This window comes from Gopherus evgoodei, chromosome 8 (genome assembly GCF_007399415.2).
Source record: "Gopherus evgoodei ecotype Sinaloan lineage chromosome 8, rGopEvg1_v1.p, whole genome shotgun sequence".
Lineage (NCBI taxonomy): Eukaryota > Metazoa > Chordata > Testudines > Testudinidae > Gopherus > Gopherus evgoodei.
The window spans coordinates 67,328,084-67,345,571 of record NC_044329.1 but is presented as its reverse complement, the minus strand read 5'-3'; the positions used below and the strand labels follow the sequence as shown (position 1 = coordinate 67,345,571).

At 49.3% G+C, this 17,488-nt stretch overlaps 1 protein-coding gene across 1 annotated transcript in view; it reads left to right on the top strand.

The window, feature by feature from the left end:
• The window catches only part of LOC115656768 (complement factor H-like), a 151,230-nt gene that overhangs the window by 10,892 nt on the left and 122,850 nt on the right, over positions 1 to 17,488 (top strand). Inside the window, exons 4-5 of the mRNA XM_030573916.1 lie at positions 5,878 to 6,059; positions 7,722 to 7,922. Coding sequence (XP_030429776.1) covers positions 5,878 to 6,059; positions 7,722 to 7,922 — 383 coding nt within the window. The remainder of the gene's footprint in view (positions 1 to 5,877; positions 6,060 to 7,721; positions 7,923 to 17,488) is intronic.

The window sequence follows — 17,488 nt, the reverse complement described above, 5'->3', positions numbered from 1 at the left end:
AACCCCACTTCCGGAAAACACAATGGATAATGTCCCGGCGAATCGACCACTCGTGAGACAGGAAGGATCTGCTGAGGTGATCTGCCAGAGTGTTCTGAACCCCTGGGAGAAAAGACGCTACCAGGTCCATTGAGTGGGCTATGCAAAAGTCCCAGAGCTGGATAGTTTCCTGACAAAGGGGGGGGAGGAAAGTGCGCCGGCCTGCTTGTTTATGTAAAACATGGCCGTTGTGTTGTCTGTGAACACTGAGACACAACGGCTTTGTATATGCTCTTGAAACACCTGGCACGCGAGGCGGACTGCCCTCAGCTCCCGTACATTGATGTGCAAGGTCAGTTCTTGAGCTGACCAAAGGCCTTGAGTGCGGAGATCCTCGAGTTGGGCTCCCCAACCCAGAGATGATGCATCCGTGGTCAGGGCCATTGAAGGTTGAGGTGGGTGGAACGGCATCCCTGCACAGACCAGGGCGGGTGACATCCACCAGGTTCAGAGAGTTTATGATGCTTGGGGGGATCGTGAGGGTCATGTCTATGCTGTCTCTGCCCGGGTGGTATATCGAGTTGAGCCAAGTTTGAAGGGGATGGAGGCGAGTCTGGCGTGTTTGGTCACGAACGTGCAGGCCGCCCTGTGACCTAGGAGGCCGAGACAAGTGGGAGCCGAAGGTGTCGGGAACTTTTGCAGGCTTTGGATAATTGATACCATCGCTTGAACCAGGGCTGTGGTAAGCAGGCTCTGGTTAGAGTAGAGTCCAGGATGGCCCCAACGAAGTCTATTATCTGAGTGGGAACCAGAGTGGGTTTTTCTATATTGATCATCAGGCCTAACTGCCTGAATAGGTCCTTGATGATGCCCACATGATGGGTGACTTGTGTCTTGGAAGTCCCTCGAATGAGCCAATCGTTGAGATACGGGAAGGCGTGTACTCGACGACGATGGAGGGAGGCGGCGACTACAGCCATGCATTTTGTGAATACTCGTGGGGCCGTAGAAAGGCTAAATGGAAGGACCGTAAATTGAAGATGTTGATGGATGACCACAAAATGGAGATATTGCCTGTGTGATGGGTAAATAGGGATGTGAAAATACACGTCTTTCATATCGAGGGTGGCATATCAATCTCCGTGATCCAAGGATGGGATGATGGTCCCCAGGGATACTATGTGGAACTTCAACTTTATCATGAATTTGTTGAGTCCTCGCAGGTCTAGGGTAGGTCTCAGACCTCCCTTTGCTTTGGGGATTAGGAAATAGCTGGAATAAAGCCCCTTGCCCCTTGAGTCTTTTGGTACCTCCTCTATAGCTCCCATGGTTAGAAGCGTCTCTACCTCTTGCAGGAGGAATTACTTGTGAGAGGGGTCCCTGAAGAGGGATGAGGATGGGGGGTGGGAGTGGGGGGGGTGAAATAAATTGGAGGTGGTATCCCAATTCTACCGTGAGTAGGACCCAACGATCTGATGTGAGTCGGGCCCACACAGGGAGAAAATGGGAGAGGTGGTTGTAGAAAAGGCAGAAAAGGATCCTGGGAAAGAACTGGTATGCCGTCCTCGGGTGTCCCTTCAAAAGTTCGGTTTGGGTCCTGCGGGTGGTTTGGTGGGGCCTTGATTTTGACCTCATTGGGGCCCAGACTGACTTCTGTGATTCCCCCCGCCTCGTCTTCTGCCAAAGTCCTGTCACTGGCTAGGCGGGTGGTAAGCGCAGTGAGGCTGAGGACGGAAGGACCTGCGCTGAGTCACCGGGGTGTGCATTCCCAGCGAGTGCATGATCATCCTGTTGTCCTTTAGACTCTGCAGCCTAGGGTCAGTCTTTTCAGAAAATAGGCCTTGGCCCTCAAAGGGCAAGTCTTGTATAGTCTGTTGAAACTCAGGTGGGAGGCCTGACACCTGAAGCCATGATATTCTCCTCATGGCCACTCCTGAGGCCAGAGTTCTGGCTGCTTAGTCGGCAGCAGCCAGTGAGGCTTGGAGAGAGGTTCTTACCACCTTCTTTCCTTCCTCCAAGAGGGCTGCAAACTCCTGGCAGGAGTCTTGGGGAACTAGCTCTGTTAATTTGCCCACTGCCGTCCAGGTGTTGTAGTTGTATTGGCTAAGTAGGGCTTGCTGGTTTGCCACCCTGAGTTGGAGGCCTCCAGCACAGTATACCTTGAGGCCCAATAAGTTGATGCACCTAGTCTCCTTGGATTTTGGAGCAGGAGCTTGCTAGTCATGGCACTTCCTCTCGTTAACTGATTGCATGACCAGGGAGCAGGGAGGAGGGTGTACGTACAAATACTCATACCTTTTCAAGGGTACCATGTACTTCCGCTTAACTCTCCTGGCCGTGGGCTGAATAGAGGCTGGAGATTGCCAGATGGTATCGGCGTTTGCCTGAATCGTACAAATAAAGTGCAAGTCCGCGTGAGATGACACTGAGGTGTGTCTAGATGGCCAAAGAGGAGCTGAGAAACTCTGAGAAGGGACTATGTCTCTAGACGATCTCTTTCGATGTGGCACCGGGGAGCGGTACCGGACGCCATTACGGTACCGTGAATAAGACTGGCACCTGCCACCATAACAGTGCCAGGAGGTTGACCGGGATCTTGAGGCTCATCACCTGGACCGGCTGCGAGAGGTGCGGTGTTGGGAATGGTGCCGGGAGCTGGATTGGTGCCGGGAGTGCCGGGCTGGTGAATGGGACGCTGAGCGGTGCTGCGAGTGCGACTGCTACAGTGATGGAGAGCGGTGCCGGGGCTGCGAACGGCCTTGGGACTGGGATCTGCAACGAGACCGAGAATGCCGGTGGGACTGAGATCTTGATCGGTGCCTCTCAGCAATGCTGATGGAGGGTGGCCTCGGAAGGGCAGGCTTGCCAATAGACTGAATAACCCGCACTGGCGGTGAGGCAGTGCAGACTCTGTCATTGCAATCAAGTCCCTCGCCGTGGAGAAGGTCTCAGGCGTGGACGGGATAGTGAGCTCAACCACAGCATGAGCTGGGGAGCTTTCAGGCACCGGACTCTACGGTCCTTGTGGGACCGGAATTGACAGTGCCGAAGCTGAAAGTGCCGCGGCCGGTGTCGGTGCCGGGCGGTCCGACCTAGGAGGGTGCTCTGACTGTGGTGCAGGTGGCACTGAAGCCGCGGGAGTCTTATGATGCTTCTTGACCCACGGTGATAGGGAACGCCGCTCTTTCTTCGTCCTCGGCTTAAAGGCCTTACAGATCTGGCACTTATCTGAGAGATGGGATTCCCCAAGGGTCTTAAGGCAGGAGTTGTGGGGATCTCCCACTGGCATCGGCTTATGGCAGGCTGAGCACGGTTTAAAGCCTGGGGACCCGGACATGAGCCCCGGTACTGAGTGGGGGAAGGGGCTAATCCCCGATCCGCTCGCTACTGTTTACACTAATGATATTATAGAAATGACTAAAACTAACTACAACTATAGAGATTATAACTATATACACAACTATTAATAAGGAACTAAGAGTAGCTAGGGAAGTGGAGATCAGCTAAGCCACACTCCACTGTTCCAACAACAGACACGGACGGTAAGAAGGAACTGAAGGGCAGTTGGGTCGGCAGGGGTATATATTCATCGCCATAGCAGTGCCACTCCAGGGGGCGACCCAGCCAACCCACTGAGTGTTGCTAGGGTAAAAATCTTCCGGCGAACATGCAGTCAGCGCACGCACACACCTAAATGGAATCAATATGAGCAACCACTCAAAAAAGAAAACAAATTTATGATCTGCTAAGACAGTTGCATTGCTCTGGGAAAATGTCAATCACCAAGCCTAGGAAAAAGTGTATGTGAGCCAGATAGAAAGCATTTTTGCTGTAAGAAGTGTAATAATTGAGCTCTAGCAGGCCTACCCCAATTGTAAGCTTAACTTTGAAAAAGTAGGAAAAAGGCTTATAAAATGGTCCTATCACTCATTAAAAATATTGATGGGGAAAAATTACACACAAAAGACATACTGATGTAACTAAAGGATTGTGTTAAGATCATATCTGGTAAACAAGAGGAGTGTGGGAATGGAAATCATTGGAGAAAAAATTGGTGTGGCAGAAAGTAAGCCTATTTGGTGGACAAAATAATGAGGGGATGGGCTTTTCTCCTTTTTGGGATCTGTGACAAAGTATTTAGCTGTAGTACTGTGGTCACTTGGGTAACTGTATAATAGAGAAGATTATGGTTTTATTGGAGTAAACCTGTTGTGGTGGGGACTGTTGACTTTGGTGGCAATGGTTGGGCTAATTAAGTTGCTAGCTCAGGAGGGGACAATATACACCTCTACCTCGATATAACGCTGTCCTCAGGAGCCAGAAAATCTTACCACATTATAGGTGAAACAGCGTTAAATCGAGCTTGCTTTGATCCACCGGAGTGTGCAGCCCCACCCCCCCGGAGCACTGCTTTACTGCATTATATCCGAATTCGTGTTATATCGGGTCACGTTATATTGGGGTAGAGGTGTATAATTGACAGGAACAGAAAGTAAGGAGGGGGAGATTGGAGAGTGAGCTGGGATGTTGCAGAGAAAGTTGGGTGGAAGGATCTTCCTGACACATACCTGTGCTATGTTCTGCAGTGCTTGGAATCTGAAAGATTAAAGGTACACATGGAGGAAGAAATGGACTGTGTATATTCTAAGAGAACATGCAAATGGGCCAGGCAGTCAGCACACTGGGTAACTAAGCAAGCATCCTGTGACTGGGCCCATTTCCCCCCCTAAGACTTCAGGGAGCGATTTCTAGCTGGGTGGGAGATCGGTGGATTGGAAGGAGTGAACTTCCATCATCAGGTTTGCAATGCACACCATCTCCTCTGATACTATAACACCATTAGGCCTTCATCTTGATCCTGAAAGACGTCCTGACAAGACTGGGACAAGGAGACAGACCCAGAAAACACCGCCACCTTCACCATCTCCCCCTAAATCCTGGGTTGTGTGAGACTTTGATTCCTGTTCTCAGTCTCATTCCCTTTCTCGTGTCATTTTCCACCCCTTCTTATTCTGTTTTCCGTCTCTCTCTCTCTCTCTCTCATTCTGCCTTCTGTTTTGTAAAAGTCTGGCTTAGCCAGCCAAGACTATATATTGTGGAACAGTGCTGTGAGCCTGTGACCAAAAAGGCAGCTAAAAGCAATGTCCTAAATAGCCTGCTGTTGGCATAAGTTTGTGAGGTCTCTAATAAGCAGGTATGCAGTGCTTGTATTTCTCCAGCAGAAAAGTTTCAAGTAAGAGTCAGCACCAGAAACAAAAGGTGCATTTTCTGTTCCTCTATTCTGTTCTCCCCTTTTTTTTGCGTGTGTTTGTCTTGTTTCATCTTAAAGGAAGCAGGATCAGACTTTAACAACAACAACAGTAAAGTCCAGCCCATCTCAAATAGCTTCTCTTTTCCCCATAAAGACCAGTTGTTGTTATCATTAATACTGTCTAAAAGACAGTCAGACAGAGAGGATTTCTTCTAAACTCTCCCTATAGCTAAAGGGAAAAGGAATAAAGGATATTGTTAAAGTAAAAGTCGTACTTACAACTTTACATTTCAAATGCTTTAACTCTGTGATCACCTTTAGGTCTCACTGCAAGGTTTCATTTTTTGGTAAGGTTTTTCTACAATAGTTAGAATGACACATAACAACAACTGACTCCTTCTCACCCCCAAAATAAAATAAACTACCCCAAGCAAGTACTCTGATATCTAAAGATGGGTAAAAAACTGTAGACTTCATCAAATCCATAGGAATCTCACCATGCCAATTTTATGCAGATGATGTTCAATTATGACAGTGCTAGTAAAGCTAGGGAAAAAAAGATAGATACAAGAAATGTTAATTAAAGAGAGGACTTACAGTCTAAAGTCCTTTTTACAGTTGTTAAACTTGTTCATATGTTTCTGTTTAGAAATTAGATGCGATCCTCCAACAGTGGCTAATGGAACCTACCATCCCAAAAAGAGTTTGTTCAGAGAACTGGAAGCAATCAGAGTAGACTGTAATCCAGGATTTCACTTTGAAACAGGCAATAGGGACAGAAGAGCGGAATGCACAAAGAATGGCTGGTTACCTATTCCAAGATGTATTGGTAAGTTACTTTTATTTTAACACATTTTTTAAATATCAAAGCCCAAACTATTATACAATGATTATACAATTTCTGCAGTTGAGAATGTAAACAGAAATGAAACAGGTATATTTGCAGGATTTTTGCTTTTACAAAGTTTAAGAACATAAGAACGGCCATACTAGGTCAGACCAAAGGCCCATCTAACACAGTATCCTGTCTTCCAACAGTGGCCAATGCCAGGTGACCCAGAGGGAATGACTAGAACAGGTAATCATCAAGTGATCCATGCCCTGTCGCCCATTCCCAGCGTTTGGCAAACAGAGGCTAGGAACACCATCCCTGCCCATCCTGGCTAATACCCATTGATGGACCTATCCTCCATTAATTTATCCAGTTCCTTTTTGAATCTTGTTATAATCTTGGGCTTCACAACATCCTCTGGCAAAGAGTTCCACAGGTCAACTGTGTGTTGTGTGAAGAAATATTTCCTTTTGTTCGTTTTAAACCTGCTGCCTTTTAATTTCATTTGGTGACCCCTAGCTCTTGTGTTATGAGAAGGAGTAAATAACACTTTATTTATTTATTTTCCTTATTTACTTTGATGTACTTGGATAAAGCACCTGTGAAAATAAGATGATATGGTGTAAATAACTATACAACCAACATATACACCATGATTTATTTGACAAAATGTGCTAGACTCAACCCTTCTAGAGGGAAGATTTGTAGCTGTGTATTTTATCCATCCAAATAATAGCATGCCAAGCACAATACCATTACTATATGAATGGTATAAAAGAAACTGAAAACCTATTATCATAATTGGATTCTGAGTCACTTACATGTACCACAGCTCTAGATTTGTACCGTCCATTTTTGTTTCCTCATTTATTCCGAACTGTCACAGTCTCTTCCTGAAGAAGACCTCTGTGGAAGCTTGAAAGCTTGTCTCTCTCACAAACAGAAACTGGTCCAATAAAAGATATTACCACACCCACTTTGTCTCTCTAATATCCTGGACTGACATGGCTATACCAACAATGCATACAGCAGATTCTTCCATACAGTTCTTTTCTCTGTGCAAAATCAAGAAGTTCTTTCTCAAATGTTTACTCAATCTTTCTTCAGGTAAAATCGCAGTGGCTGCAATGAGTTTTGTTGAGTAGGGACTGAGGAAAAACTTATCAAGGACTTCAGAATTTGACTTTGATAATTAGAAACAAATGAAAGCTGTCTAAAAGAGGAAGAGGTGTAAGTGGACTTGGAGCCCAGCAATGGTATTATAAATTAATTCTTTGATAATGGGACTCAGATGTCTTGGATAACATGGAGTTAATCCAAAGAGCTGGATCTTCACACAAAGAGAACCTTTAGTATGTGGATCATGTCCTGTCTTGTGTGGAGGAAATTCAGTCACCTCTGTGACACTATCTTGCCAACTAGTGGATGGCCCTGTATCATGAAGAGATCCCACACAACATGTGGGTTCTGGGGGCTGGAAACCCTGCATACCAGGTGAAAGCTCTATCTCGTGCTCCAATAGAACAATTCTGGTAAACTCTGACTGTAACCTTGCAGGACTCTTCTCCTTCCACCTCTTCCAATGAGTGTCCACAGAAGGAGGCAATTTTTCTTGCATGTACCTTGTAATATTATACATTTTAAACTTTTTTTTTAAAGTTAGACCCTGTGACTACCCACATATAGAAAATGGAGCACTGACTGAATATTATGAATATTACAAAGAACAAGCTTTTCCAGCACAGTTAGGTGTGGGAATTTACTACAGATGTCTTGATGGTTACATATCTGAAAGAGAGGAGAGATGGCCTCTGATCAGATGTACTAAAGCGGGCTGGTCTCCTGCGCCAAAATGCCTTAGTAAGTAAACATATGTTTGTATTATTTTCTTAACTTCTATTCTACTATAACTAATGATTATATACAGCAAAGGACAGAACCAGAATTGTGACAGAAGGTGGATGTTACTACAATTCTGCTCCATTCTGGCTGCTTGACTCCCCCAGCAAACACTGTCATCCAAGGACATGAGTGTCTCTTTAAAAGGATTCAAAAGCCTAAGATGAGGCAGTACTTGGAATAGGCCTTCAAGAAACCAATTGTAGGATTTTTTTTCCTTTCTCCTTATTGCTGATATTTTAACCTGCATTTCTGTTTCTCTCACAAGGGAACAGGACAGGCATTGGTATCCCTTTGAGAGTGAGAGTGTTTGTGGAAGGTACTGGGATCTTTAGATTTAGAAAGTGTGAGCAAAGATCAATAATAACCTGTGTGAACAGAGACCTAGGAGGAGGAGTATTTTGTGTTGTGAAATTTTCTACACGAAGAGAGGCTTAGGTGGTTCTTTTGTCTTTGAGATGTTCAGTTGTAAGAAAACTGCCTATGGAAAGTGACAGAACTATAGGAATTCTTTTCTCTTTTGTGCCATTGCCCATGTGTGCACATGCGTACATGCACACTCTCTCCTCCTGCAGTGTGGGAATATATTGTTTCTTAGAAGACTTTTGCAGCTTGCCCTGGAGATTACTATTTTAGGCTGCATATCTTATCCCTTTTTCAGGGCTGCTCTTTAGTGGCAAAGAGGGTGGAGTGCCACTGCCAGATGCTCTGAATATGGAGACCTGCAGCTGGTGATCCTGACCCGTGCTAAGTCTGCTTTGCAACACTCTAGCCATACAAAGCAGATTTAAAGTTGACCTAAGTAGCCAGCTGAAGACTCCTCTATATCATTCCACTTTGGAGTTTAAGGACATCCATCAAGTGTGATCCACTCCTTGAAGATCTTCATTCTTTTCACTCATGTTACTTGTGTTATTCTATGACTAATCTCTGCAGTTTTCAATAGCATTTTTGTCATTTGCATCCAATAAACTGTTCATAGTCTGGAAGAGCAATTTGCCAATCTGGTTTTCAGTTGGTATAAACCTAATTAAGTCACCATGTAAGCAGTAGCATAAAATGACAGATAACTGATTTCTATGGGTGATTGAATCTACTATCAAAGATTAGTACTTTGCCTGTTTGACTTCAGTTACAATGAATTCCAAAATCTTATGTCCCAATAGCTCAATGAACTCATCACAGTTTGTTTTTGACAAGTAGGATGGATGACCTTTTCCCTTTGTTTCCATAGTATTTAATATGCTCTCTTACAAACTGGTCAAAGTTGATGATGGCTTCAAGAATATCTAGATAATTTCCATTCTGAGGAAAGCCAATAATTTCCCCAACCACATTCAGCAAGAAGCTTAATAACTGTCACAATATGCCTTAAAATGTCTTCCCAGTAAGCAGTTTGTGTTAGAAGCAGCTGTACCATCTCCCTGTCAACGTAATTCTTGCCTTGTGAACATGCTAGCCATGCAACTATGGCGTTCCAGTGTTCCACACTGTTTTCATGAGAACAAGTCGTCTTCTCTGCTTTTTTCCAGTTGGAAAAGCCTGGGGTTATGAAGGTGCTAAGATTATTAGACAATGAAAAGAGTTTTCAGATAAAATTCCTGTGAATTTAGAATGCTTCAACCAATGCCTCTAATAATGCTCTCCATTTGGTAGTTTTCATTCAAAAAGAAGAGGTGAAAGATACCATTTCTGATACTCAGAAATTATAACTTTGTCATTGTGATTCTGAAAATAGAGCAGATCTTTCTCAATACATGTAGTACAAAACTCTTCCATTATCAAAGAAGGCCATTTAGCTGGATTTTGTTCAACACTAACAGCAACATCATCCTCTGTATCACTACTATTCATTTTACCTTCTGTACGGACAGGTGTTAAAAAAAGTAGGTCATCTTTTTCATCATTAGTTTTGTCCTTGATTTCAGGAATGCTTACCTTTTCTTCTGAAGTCTCCTGTGGGAACAAGTTCATACTCGTATCTTTGCTTTGATTATCATTTTCTCAGAAAGATGATCCACCATCATGAAAGATGATTCTGAAGCAGTACTAACAGAGAAATAGTTAGCAAGTTTGGGTAACTTGCTTACAACATTCTCTTTCTAACTTAGCTCTCCTTTTTGCTGCTGTGCTTTGAAATTGTCAGCTGGACATCTTGTTTAAGCAAGGTTAAAACAATACTGCAGTTCTGTCATTATCACCCAGCAATGGCAATTAACACCGCCAATTCACACCCTCATTACCAACAATTCAAAGTCTAAAAACATTAATTAAACTTTAACTGTGAAAGCTTCAGAAATTAGGACAAAATCAACAGCAGCGGGGTGCATAAATTAGTTTTTTTGTTCTTTTCTTTTTAGTATTAGCACAAGTTATGATCAAAATCTCCCTTTTATAATGCATATTTTAAGAATTGGCAGCCCCACAGGAAAGCAGAGGATTGGGGCTGCAACTCCCTTAGTCCCCACTCTCCGGTCCAGCTTCTGTGCCCAAACTACTAGGCCAGGATTTCTCAACCAGAGGGTCATGACCCTCCCAGAAGGGTTGGGAAAGGCCATTAGGGGCGTTGGGAAGTGTTGAATATGCTATTATAATCTGAAACAAAAGAAATCTTGTTCCCCCACTCCCTGCACACCCTTACTCTACCAGGTCAAATATTTTCTATCAACTTTTTGAAACACACGCAAATGATGTATATAGTCCGGGTAGCTCGAGACTGGTTCTGGCAGGAGGGGTAACTAATCGGGGTAATGAGAGGTTGGGGAGCAGAGCTGGAAAGGCAGAGAATCCTTAGGGTATGTGTACACTATACAATTAGGCAGATTTAATATAAGTTGATTTTCTAGAAATCAATTTGATACAGTCGATTGTGTGTGTCCCCACTCAAGACCATTAAGTCAGCAGAGTGCATCCACAGTATCGAGGCTGGCATCTACTTTCGGAGCGTTGCACTGTGGTAGCTATCCCACAGTTCCCGCAGTCTCCATCGCCCATTGGAATTCTGGGTTGAGCTCCCAGTGCCTGATGGGGCAAAAACATTGTCACAGGTGGTTCTGGGTACATGTCATCAGCTCCCCCCCCACTCTCTCCATGAAAGCAATGGCAAAAAATCATTTCTCGCCTTTTTCCCTGCCTTATCTGTGCAGACGACATACCATGGCAAGCATGGAGCCCGCTCTGCTCACTGTCACCGTACGTCTTCTGGGTGCTGCTGGCAGATGCGGTATTGCAGTGCTACACAGCAGCAGCTCCTTGCCTTTTCAAGTTAGCGAAGATGGTTAGCAGCCCTAATGTACCATCTGCTGCTGTCTCCTGGTGCCTCCCACCTCGCTGACACCACCTATCATCTTGATCCTGCCACCTGTCCTCTTGCATGTCCCTCTTGTCCTCGCTTTCATTTTGTGGTTTCCTGCACTCTGACATTGTCTGCCTCCATGCATTCTGCTGGGCTCTTTCAGTGTGGGAGGACTGCCTGAGCTCAGAGAACATTTAATCATGAGTGCTTTTTTTTTGCCTTCTAATCTTCACTAGCCTCTGGGATGGAGATGTTACTTGGAGGATTGAAACATTTGCCACTGCAGAAGGAAAAAAAGGAAGAGTACTATTTAAAAGACACATTTTAGAGAACAATAAGTAGACTCTTTCACAGTGAACCAAGCTGTTAACATTACATAGCACTTGTGCTTTCTTTACAAGGTTGCATTTTGCCTCTCATACTGAGGACCTTCTGGTTTGATGTGAGAGATCACACATGTAGGGCCAGCAGGCAACAGAATTCGGCTTGCAGGCAGACATGGTAAGCCACAGTTCTTCTTCGAGTGATTGTTCATATGCATTCCAGTTAGGTGTGTGCGCGCCGTGTGCACGTTCGTCGGAGAAACTTTTATCCTAGCAACCCAGGCGGGTCGGCTGGGCGCCCCCTGGAGTGGCGCCGCTATGGCACCCAATATATATCCCAGCCGACCCGGCCACCCTTCAGTTCCTTCTTACCGCCCGTGTCGGTCGTTGGAACTGTGGAGAGCGGCTTCGCTGACCTCCACACTCCCTAGCAGCTCGTTTCGCTATCATTGTATATAGTAGTTATAGTTGTTATTGTACATATATAGATATATAGTTGTTAGTTAGTCAGTTATCTAGTGTTGTTAGTGTAGTTATTAGTTGTAGTGAGGGGATTGGGGGTAGCCCCCCCCACCCCCGCACCGGGAGCCGGAGCTCATGCCCAGCTCATCGGGCTTCAAGCAGTGCTCGGCTTGTCACAAGCCCATGCCAGTTGGAGACCCCCATGACTCCTGCTTGAAGTGCCTCGCGGAGTCGCACTTATCTGCCAAGTGCCCGATCTGTAAGTCCTTCAAGCCAAGGACCAAGAAGGAGCGGGACATTAGATTGAGACAGCTCCTGATGGAAGCGGCCCTGACACCTTCGCCCTCGGCACCGAGCGCAAGCCAACTGGTGAGCAAGGGCACCGCGGTACCGAGTGCTACCACCAAGAAGCCGGCACCGAAACCGGCCCAGAGCCGCTCCCTCTCCCCGAGGCCAAAGGTGGCGAAGGCACAGATCATCTCGCCACCAGCCGCCCCACAATCAGATCCTGCGCAAAAGGCGGATCGCCCGGCACCGATACCTGCCGCGGCACCATCTAAGCCGGTACCGTTAACTCCGACCCCGCGGGGGCCGTCGAGTCCGGCACCTGGCAGCTCCCCGGTACGCACTGTGGTAGAGCTCGCTTCACCCTCTACCCCGGAGACGTTCGCCGCGGCGAGAGAACTAATCGCCATCACCGAGGCACCGATGCCCTTGCCCCCGGCACTGCCGGTGCGGGTACTATGCTCTATGGGCAAACCGACCCTGACTAGACCAGCTTCGGCCAGTGTAGCAGACCGGCACCGCTCCAGATCACGGTCCCGCGGACGCTCGGCATTGAGGCGCCACTCAGACTCGCGACGTCGATCCCGATCCCGGCACCGGTCGGACTCCCGGCACCGATCGCCTCGGCACCAGTCAGACTCCCGGCACTGCTCAGGCTCCCGGCACCGATCACCACGGTTCCGATTGCACTCTCGGCACCGGTCGGGCTCCCGGCACCGGTCGACGTCCCGAGCGTCATCTAGGTACTCCCGGCACCGCTCCAGCTCACGGCACCGCGGTGGGCACCGCACCTCCAGGAGCAGATCTAGACAACGACACTCGGTCGACCTCCCGGCACCGAGCCGGTCGCAGGTCCTGGTCTCGCTCTCAACACCGATACAGACACCGGTCACCACTATCCAGAGGTGTGAGGTCGGTCGGTACCGCGGCTCTGGCTTTTGCTGCGCCACCGTGGCCATCCAGGGACACGTCGGCATCCTCCCAGGCAGGTAGCTATTATGAACGGGACCAGGACCCCGAAACATCGCTGGGAGTGTTCCAAGACCCCCACCCGCAGGACACAGGGGCTCAACAGTGGGGCTTTTGGACACCCTGGGCTTACCATCAGGCCCAGGGTGCCCCCATGCCTCAGGCACGTTCCACCGCCTCAGAGCATCGGGTGCTAGAGGCCACTGTTTCCCGCCCCCCCGTGGTCGAGTCGGACAAACAGCTGCCAGACTCCCCGGGGCAACACGAACAGGAACCAGGCCAAGAACAAGAGACCGCGCAGGATACCTTCATCCCCGAGTATCCTCCTCCTCCTCCTTGCCGGATGAGGCAGTGGCTGGGTCATCAGCGTCGGGACCCCCACCTATAGACCTCAGGGTCCACCAGGACCTCCTCCATAGAGTGGCCCTTAATATCAACCTCCCGGTAGAGGAGATCTCAGAGGTTGAGGACCCGGTAGTGAGCATCCTCTCGGCCGATGCTCCTACCCGGGTAGCCCTCCCATTCATAAAGACTATCCAGTCTACCGCCGACAACCTCTGGCGGTCACCAGCCTCCATCCCGTCGACAGCTAAGGGAGTGGAAAGGAAGTACATGGTACCCTCTCGGGGGTACGAGTACCTGTATGTCCACCCTCCTCCTTCCTCCCTAGTGGTGCAGTCGGTCAATGACAGGGAGCGGCATGGCCAGCAGGCACCAGCCCCCAAATCCAAGGAGGCTAAGCGGATGGACCTCATGGGTCGCAAGGTGTACTCAGCTGGGGCCTTGCAACTCCATGTGGCCAACCAGCAGGCCCTACTGGGGCGCTATAACTACAACATATGGGTGAGGTGGGTAAGTTCGCCGAACTGCTACCCCAGGACTCGCGCCCGGAATTTAACGCGTTCATGGAGGAGGGTAAGAAGGTGGCCAGGACCTCCCTCCAGGCCTCCCTCGACGCGGTTGACTCGGCAGCCAGAACCCTGGCGTCTGGCATTACCATGAGGTGCATTTCATGGCTTCAAGCCTCTACACTACCCCCGGAACTACAATATACAGTCCAGGACCTACCCTTTGACGGGAAAGGGTTGTTCTCGGACAAGACGGACTCCAAATTACAAAACCTGAAGGACAATCGAGTCATCATTCGCTCGCTGGGGATGCATACACCTTCCACCCAGCGTAGACCCTTCAGGCCCCAAGCACGGCGCCCATACTTCCCACCCCATCAGAGGCAGGATCTCAACAGACGGCGTGGCCGGGGGGGACGCAGACGCCAACCCAGCTCCCAGGGAGGCCAAAACCAAGGGCCTTCCAAGGCACAGCCGGGCCCCAAGTCCGGCTTTTGAAGGTGCATCCGGGGACGACATACCAGACTCAAGACAGGATCCTTCCCCTTCCTTCTTCAACCGCCTCTCCCACTTCCTCCTGGCGTGGTCCCGGTTAACATCAGACCGTTGGGTGCTACGCACAGTGAAGCACGGATACCATCTACAATTTGCTTCCTCACCCCCTTCCCGCCCCCCTTCCCGGTCCCTCTTCAGGGACACCTCTCACGAGCAAACTCTCCTGCAGGAGGTTCGTTCCCTCCTGGTGGTGGGAGCTATAGAGGAAGTACCTCTAGGCGAGAGAGGCAAGGGATTCTACTCCCGATATTTTCTGATCCCCAAATCCAAGGGAGGTCTCAAACCCATCCTAGACCTGCGGGGCCTCAACAAGTGGATGCTCAAGTTAAAGTTCCGCATGATCTCCCTGGGAACCATTATCCCATCCCTGGATCCTGGAGACTGGTATGCCGCCCTCGACATGAAGGACGCGTACTTCCATATTGCCATCTTTCCACCGCACAGGAAGTACCTCCGCTTCACGGTCAGACATCAGCACTTCCAGTTTGCAGTTCTGCCCTTCGGCCTCTCCACAGCCCCGAGGGTGTTCACCAAGTTCATGGCTGTTGTGGCTGCCCACCTCCATCGGTGGAAAATCCATGTCTTCCCGTACGTCGACGACTGGCTCCTGAAGGGGTCCTCCCAGTCGCAGGTGCGACGACATGTCGAGGCCGTCACGGACCTCTTCTCCCGGCTAGCCCTGCTTATCAATGCCGAGAAATCCAGCCTGGTCCCCACACAGAGGTTAGACTTCATAGGCGCGACCCTGGACTCTACTCAGGCCAGGGCCTACTTACCTTAACCTCGCTTCCAGATGATTGGTGTGATCATTCGGAGCTTGCAGGCCTCCCCAATCACCTCGGCTCGCACCTGCCTCACACTTCTAGGGCATATGGTCGCATGCACTTATGTGACAAAGCATGCCAGACTCCGAATGAGGCCCTTCCAGACGTGGCTTCATTCCGTATTCAGCCCGAGCAGGGACCACCTAGATGTATTGGTGACGGTGCCCCCCGACCCTCTCCGCTCCCTCGACTGGTGGCTGACCTCATCCCTAGTATGTGCGGGGATGCCCTTCCATTCCCAGCAACCATCGGTGACTCTAACAACCGATGCATCATCACTGGGGTGGGGGGCCCACTTAGGGGACCTGCGCACCCAGGGTCTCTGGTCATCCCAAGAGCTGTCACTCCACATAAATGTCCGGGAGCTAAGGGCAGTCCGCCTCACCTGCCAGGCGTTTCAACGACACCTACACGGCCGTTGTGTTTCTGTACTCACGGACAACACAACGGCCATGTATTATATCAACAAACAGGGGGGAACCCGTTTGTCTCCCCTATGTCAGGAAGCCATTCGACTCTGGGACTTCTGCATAGCCCAGTCGATAGACCTGGTGGCATCCTTCCTCCCAGGGGTCAAGAACACACTGGCGGACAGACTCAGCTGATCCTTCCTCTGCCACGAATGGTCGATCAGACCAGATGTCATCCATTCCATCTTCCAGAGGTGGGGATTTCCCCGCATAGACCTCTTCGCAACCAAGTCCAACAGGAAGTGCCAGGAGTTTTGCTCCTTTCAGGGTCTCTCTCCCGGGTCGATCACGGACGCATTTCTCCTGCCATGGACCCGCCACCTCCTGTATGCCTTCCCTCCGTTCCCTCTGGTGCACAAGGTCCTGTTAAAGCTGCGCAGGGACAAAGCACGTCTAATCCTGATCGCACCTGCGTGGCCCAGACAGCACTGGTTCACCACCTTGCTGGAGCTATCTGTGGACCCCCCAATTCCCCTTCCTCTCCACCCGGACCTGATTACGCAGGATCACGGCACGCTTCGTCACCCGGACCTACGAGCCCTGCACCTCACGGCATGGCTCCTGCATGGCTGAACACGACGGAGCTCAGCTGCTCCGCACCGATCCAACATATACTCCTTAACAGCAGGAAGCCTTCCACTCACTCAACATACAGGGCAAAGTGGAAACATTTCTCTTGCTGGTGTGCTTCTCAAGGGGTGAACCCTACTCAGGCCCCAATTCCCACGATCCTAGACTACCTCTAGTACCTTAAGCAGCAGGGCCTGACGACATCCTCCTTAAAGGTACACTTAGCGGCCATATCCGCTTTTCGGCCAGGAGAGGGTGGCCGCTCCGTATTCTCCCACCCCTTAGTCGCCAGGTTTGTTAAAGGCCTGGAGCATCTCTACCCCCCCCGTACGCCGCCCTGCTCCTACTTGGAACCTTAACCTGGTCCTGAACAGGCTCACGCTCCCGCCATTCGAGCCACTGGCGACTTGCTCGCTCACGTACCTGTCGTGGAAGACGGCCTTCTTGGTGGCCATTACATAGGCCAGACAGGTCTCAGAGCTGAGAGCTCTCACAGTGGATCCACCCTACACCGTCTTCCATAAGGACAAAGTGCACCTGCGACCCCACCTGGCGTTCCTCTCTAAGGTTGTTTCTGCCTTCCATACCAACCAGGACATCTTCCTCCCCGTCTTCTTCCCGAAGCCACACTCTTCTCGGCGGGAACAGCAACTGCACTCCTTAGATGTACGTAGAGCGCTCGCTTTCTACATCGAGCGAACAAAGCCATTCTGGAAGTCCCCTCAGCTGTTTGTGGCGATTGCAGAACGGATGAGAGGTCAACCAATCTCCTCTCAGAGGATTTCCCCCTGGGTAACCGCATGCATTTGCGCATGCTACGACTTAGCTCGTGCCCCCTCTAGCCACTTCACGGCACATTCAACGAGAGCTCAGGTGACGTCGGCAGCCTTCCTGGCGCACATCCCTATCCAGGACATATGCCGTGC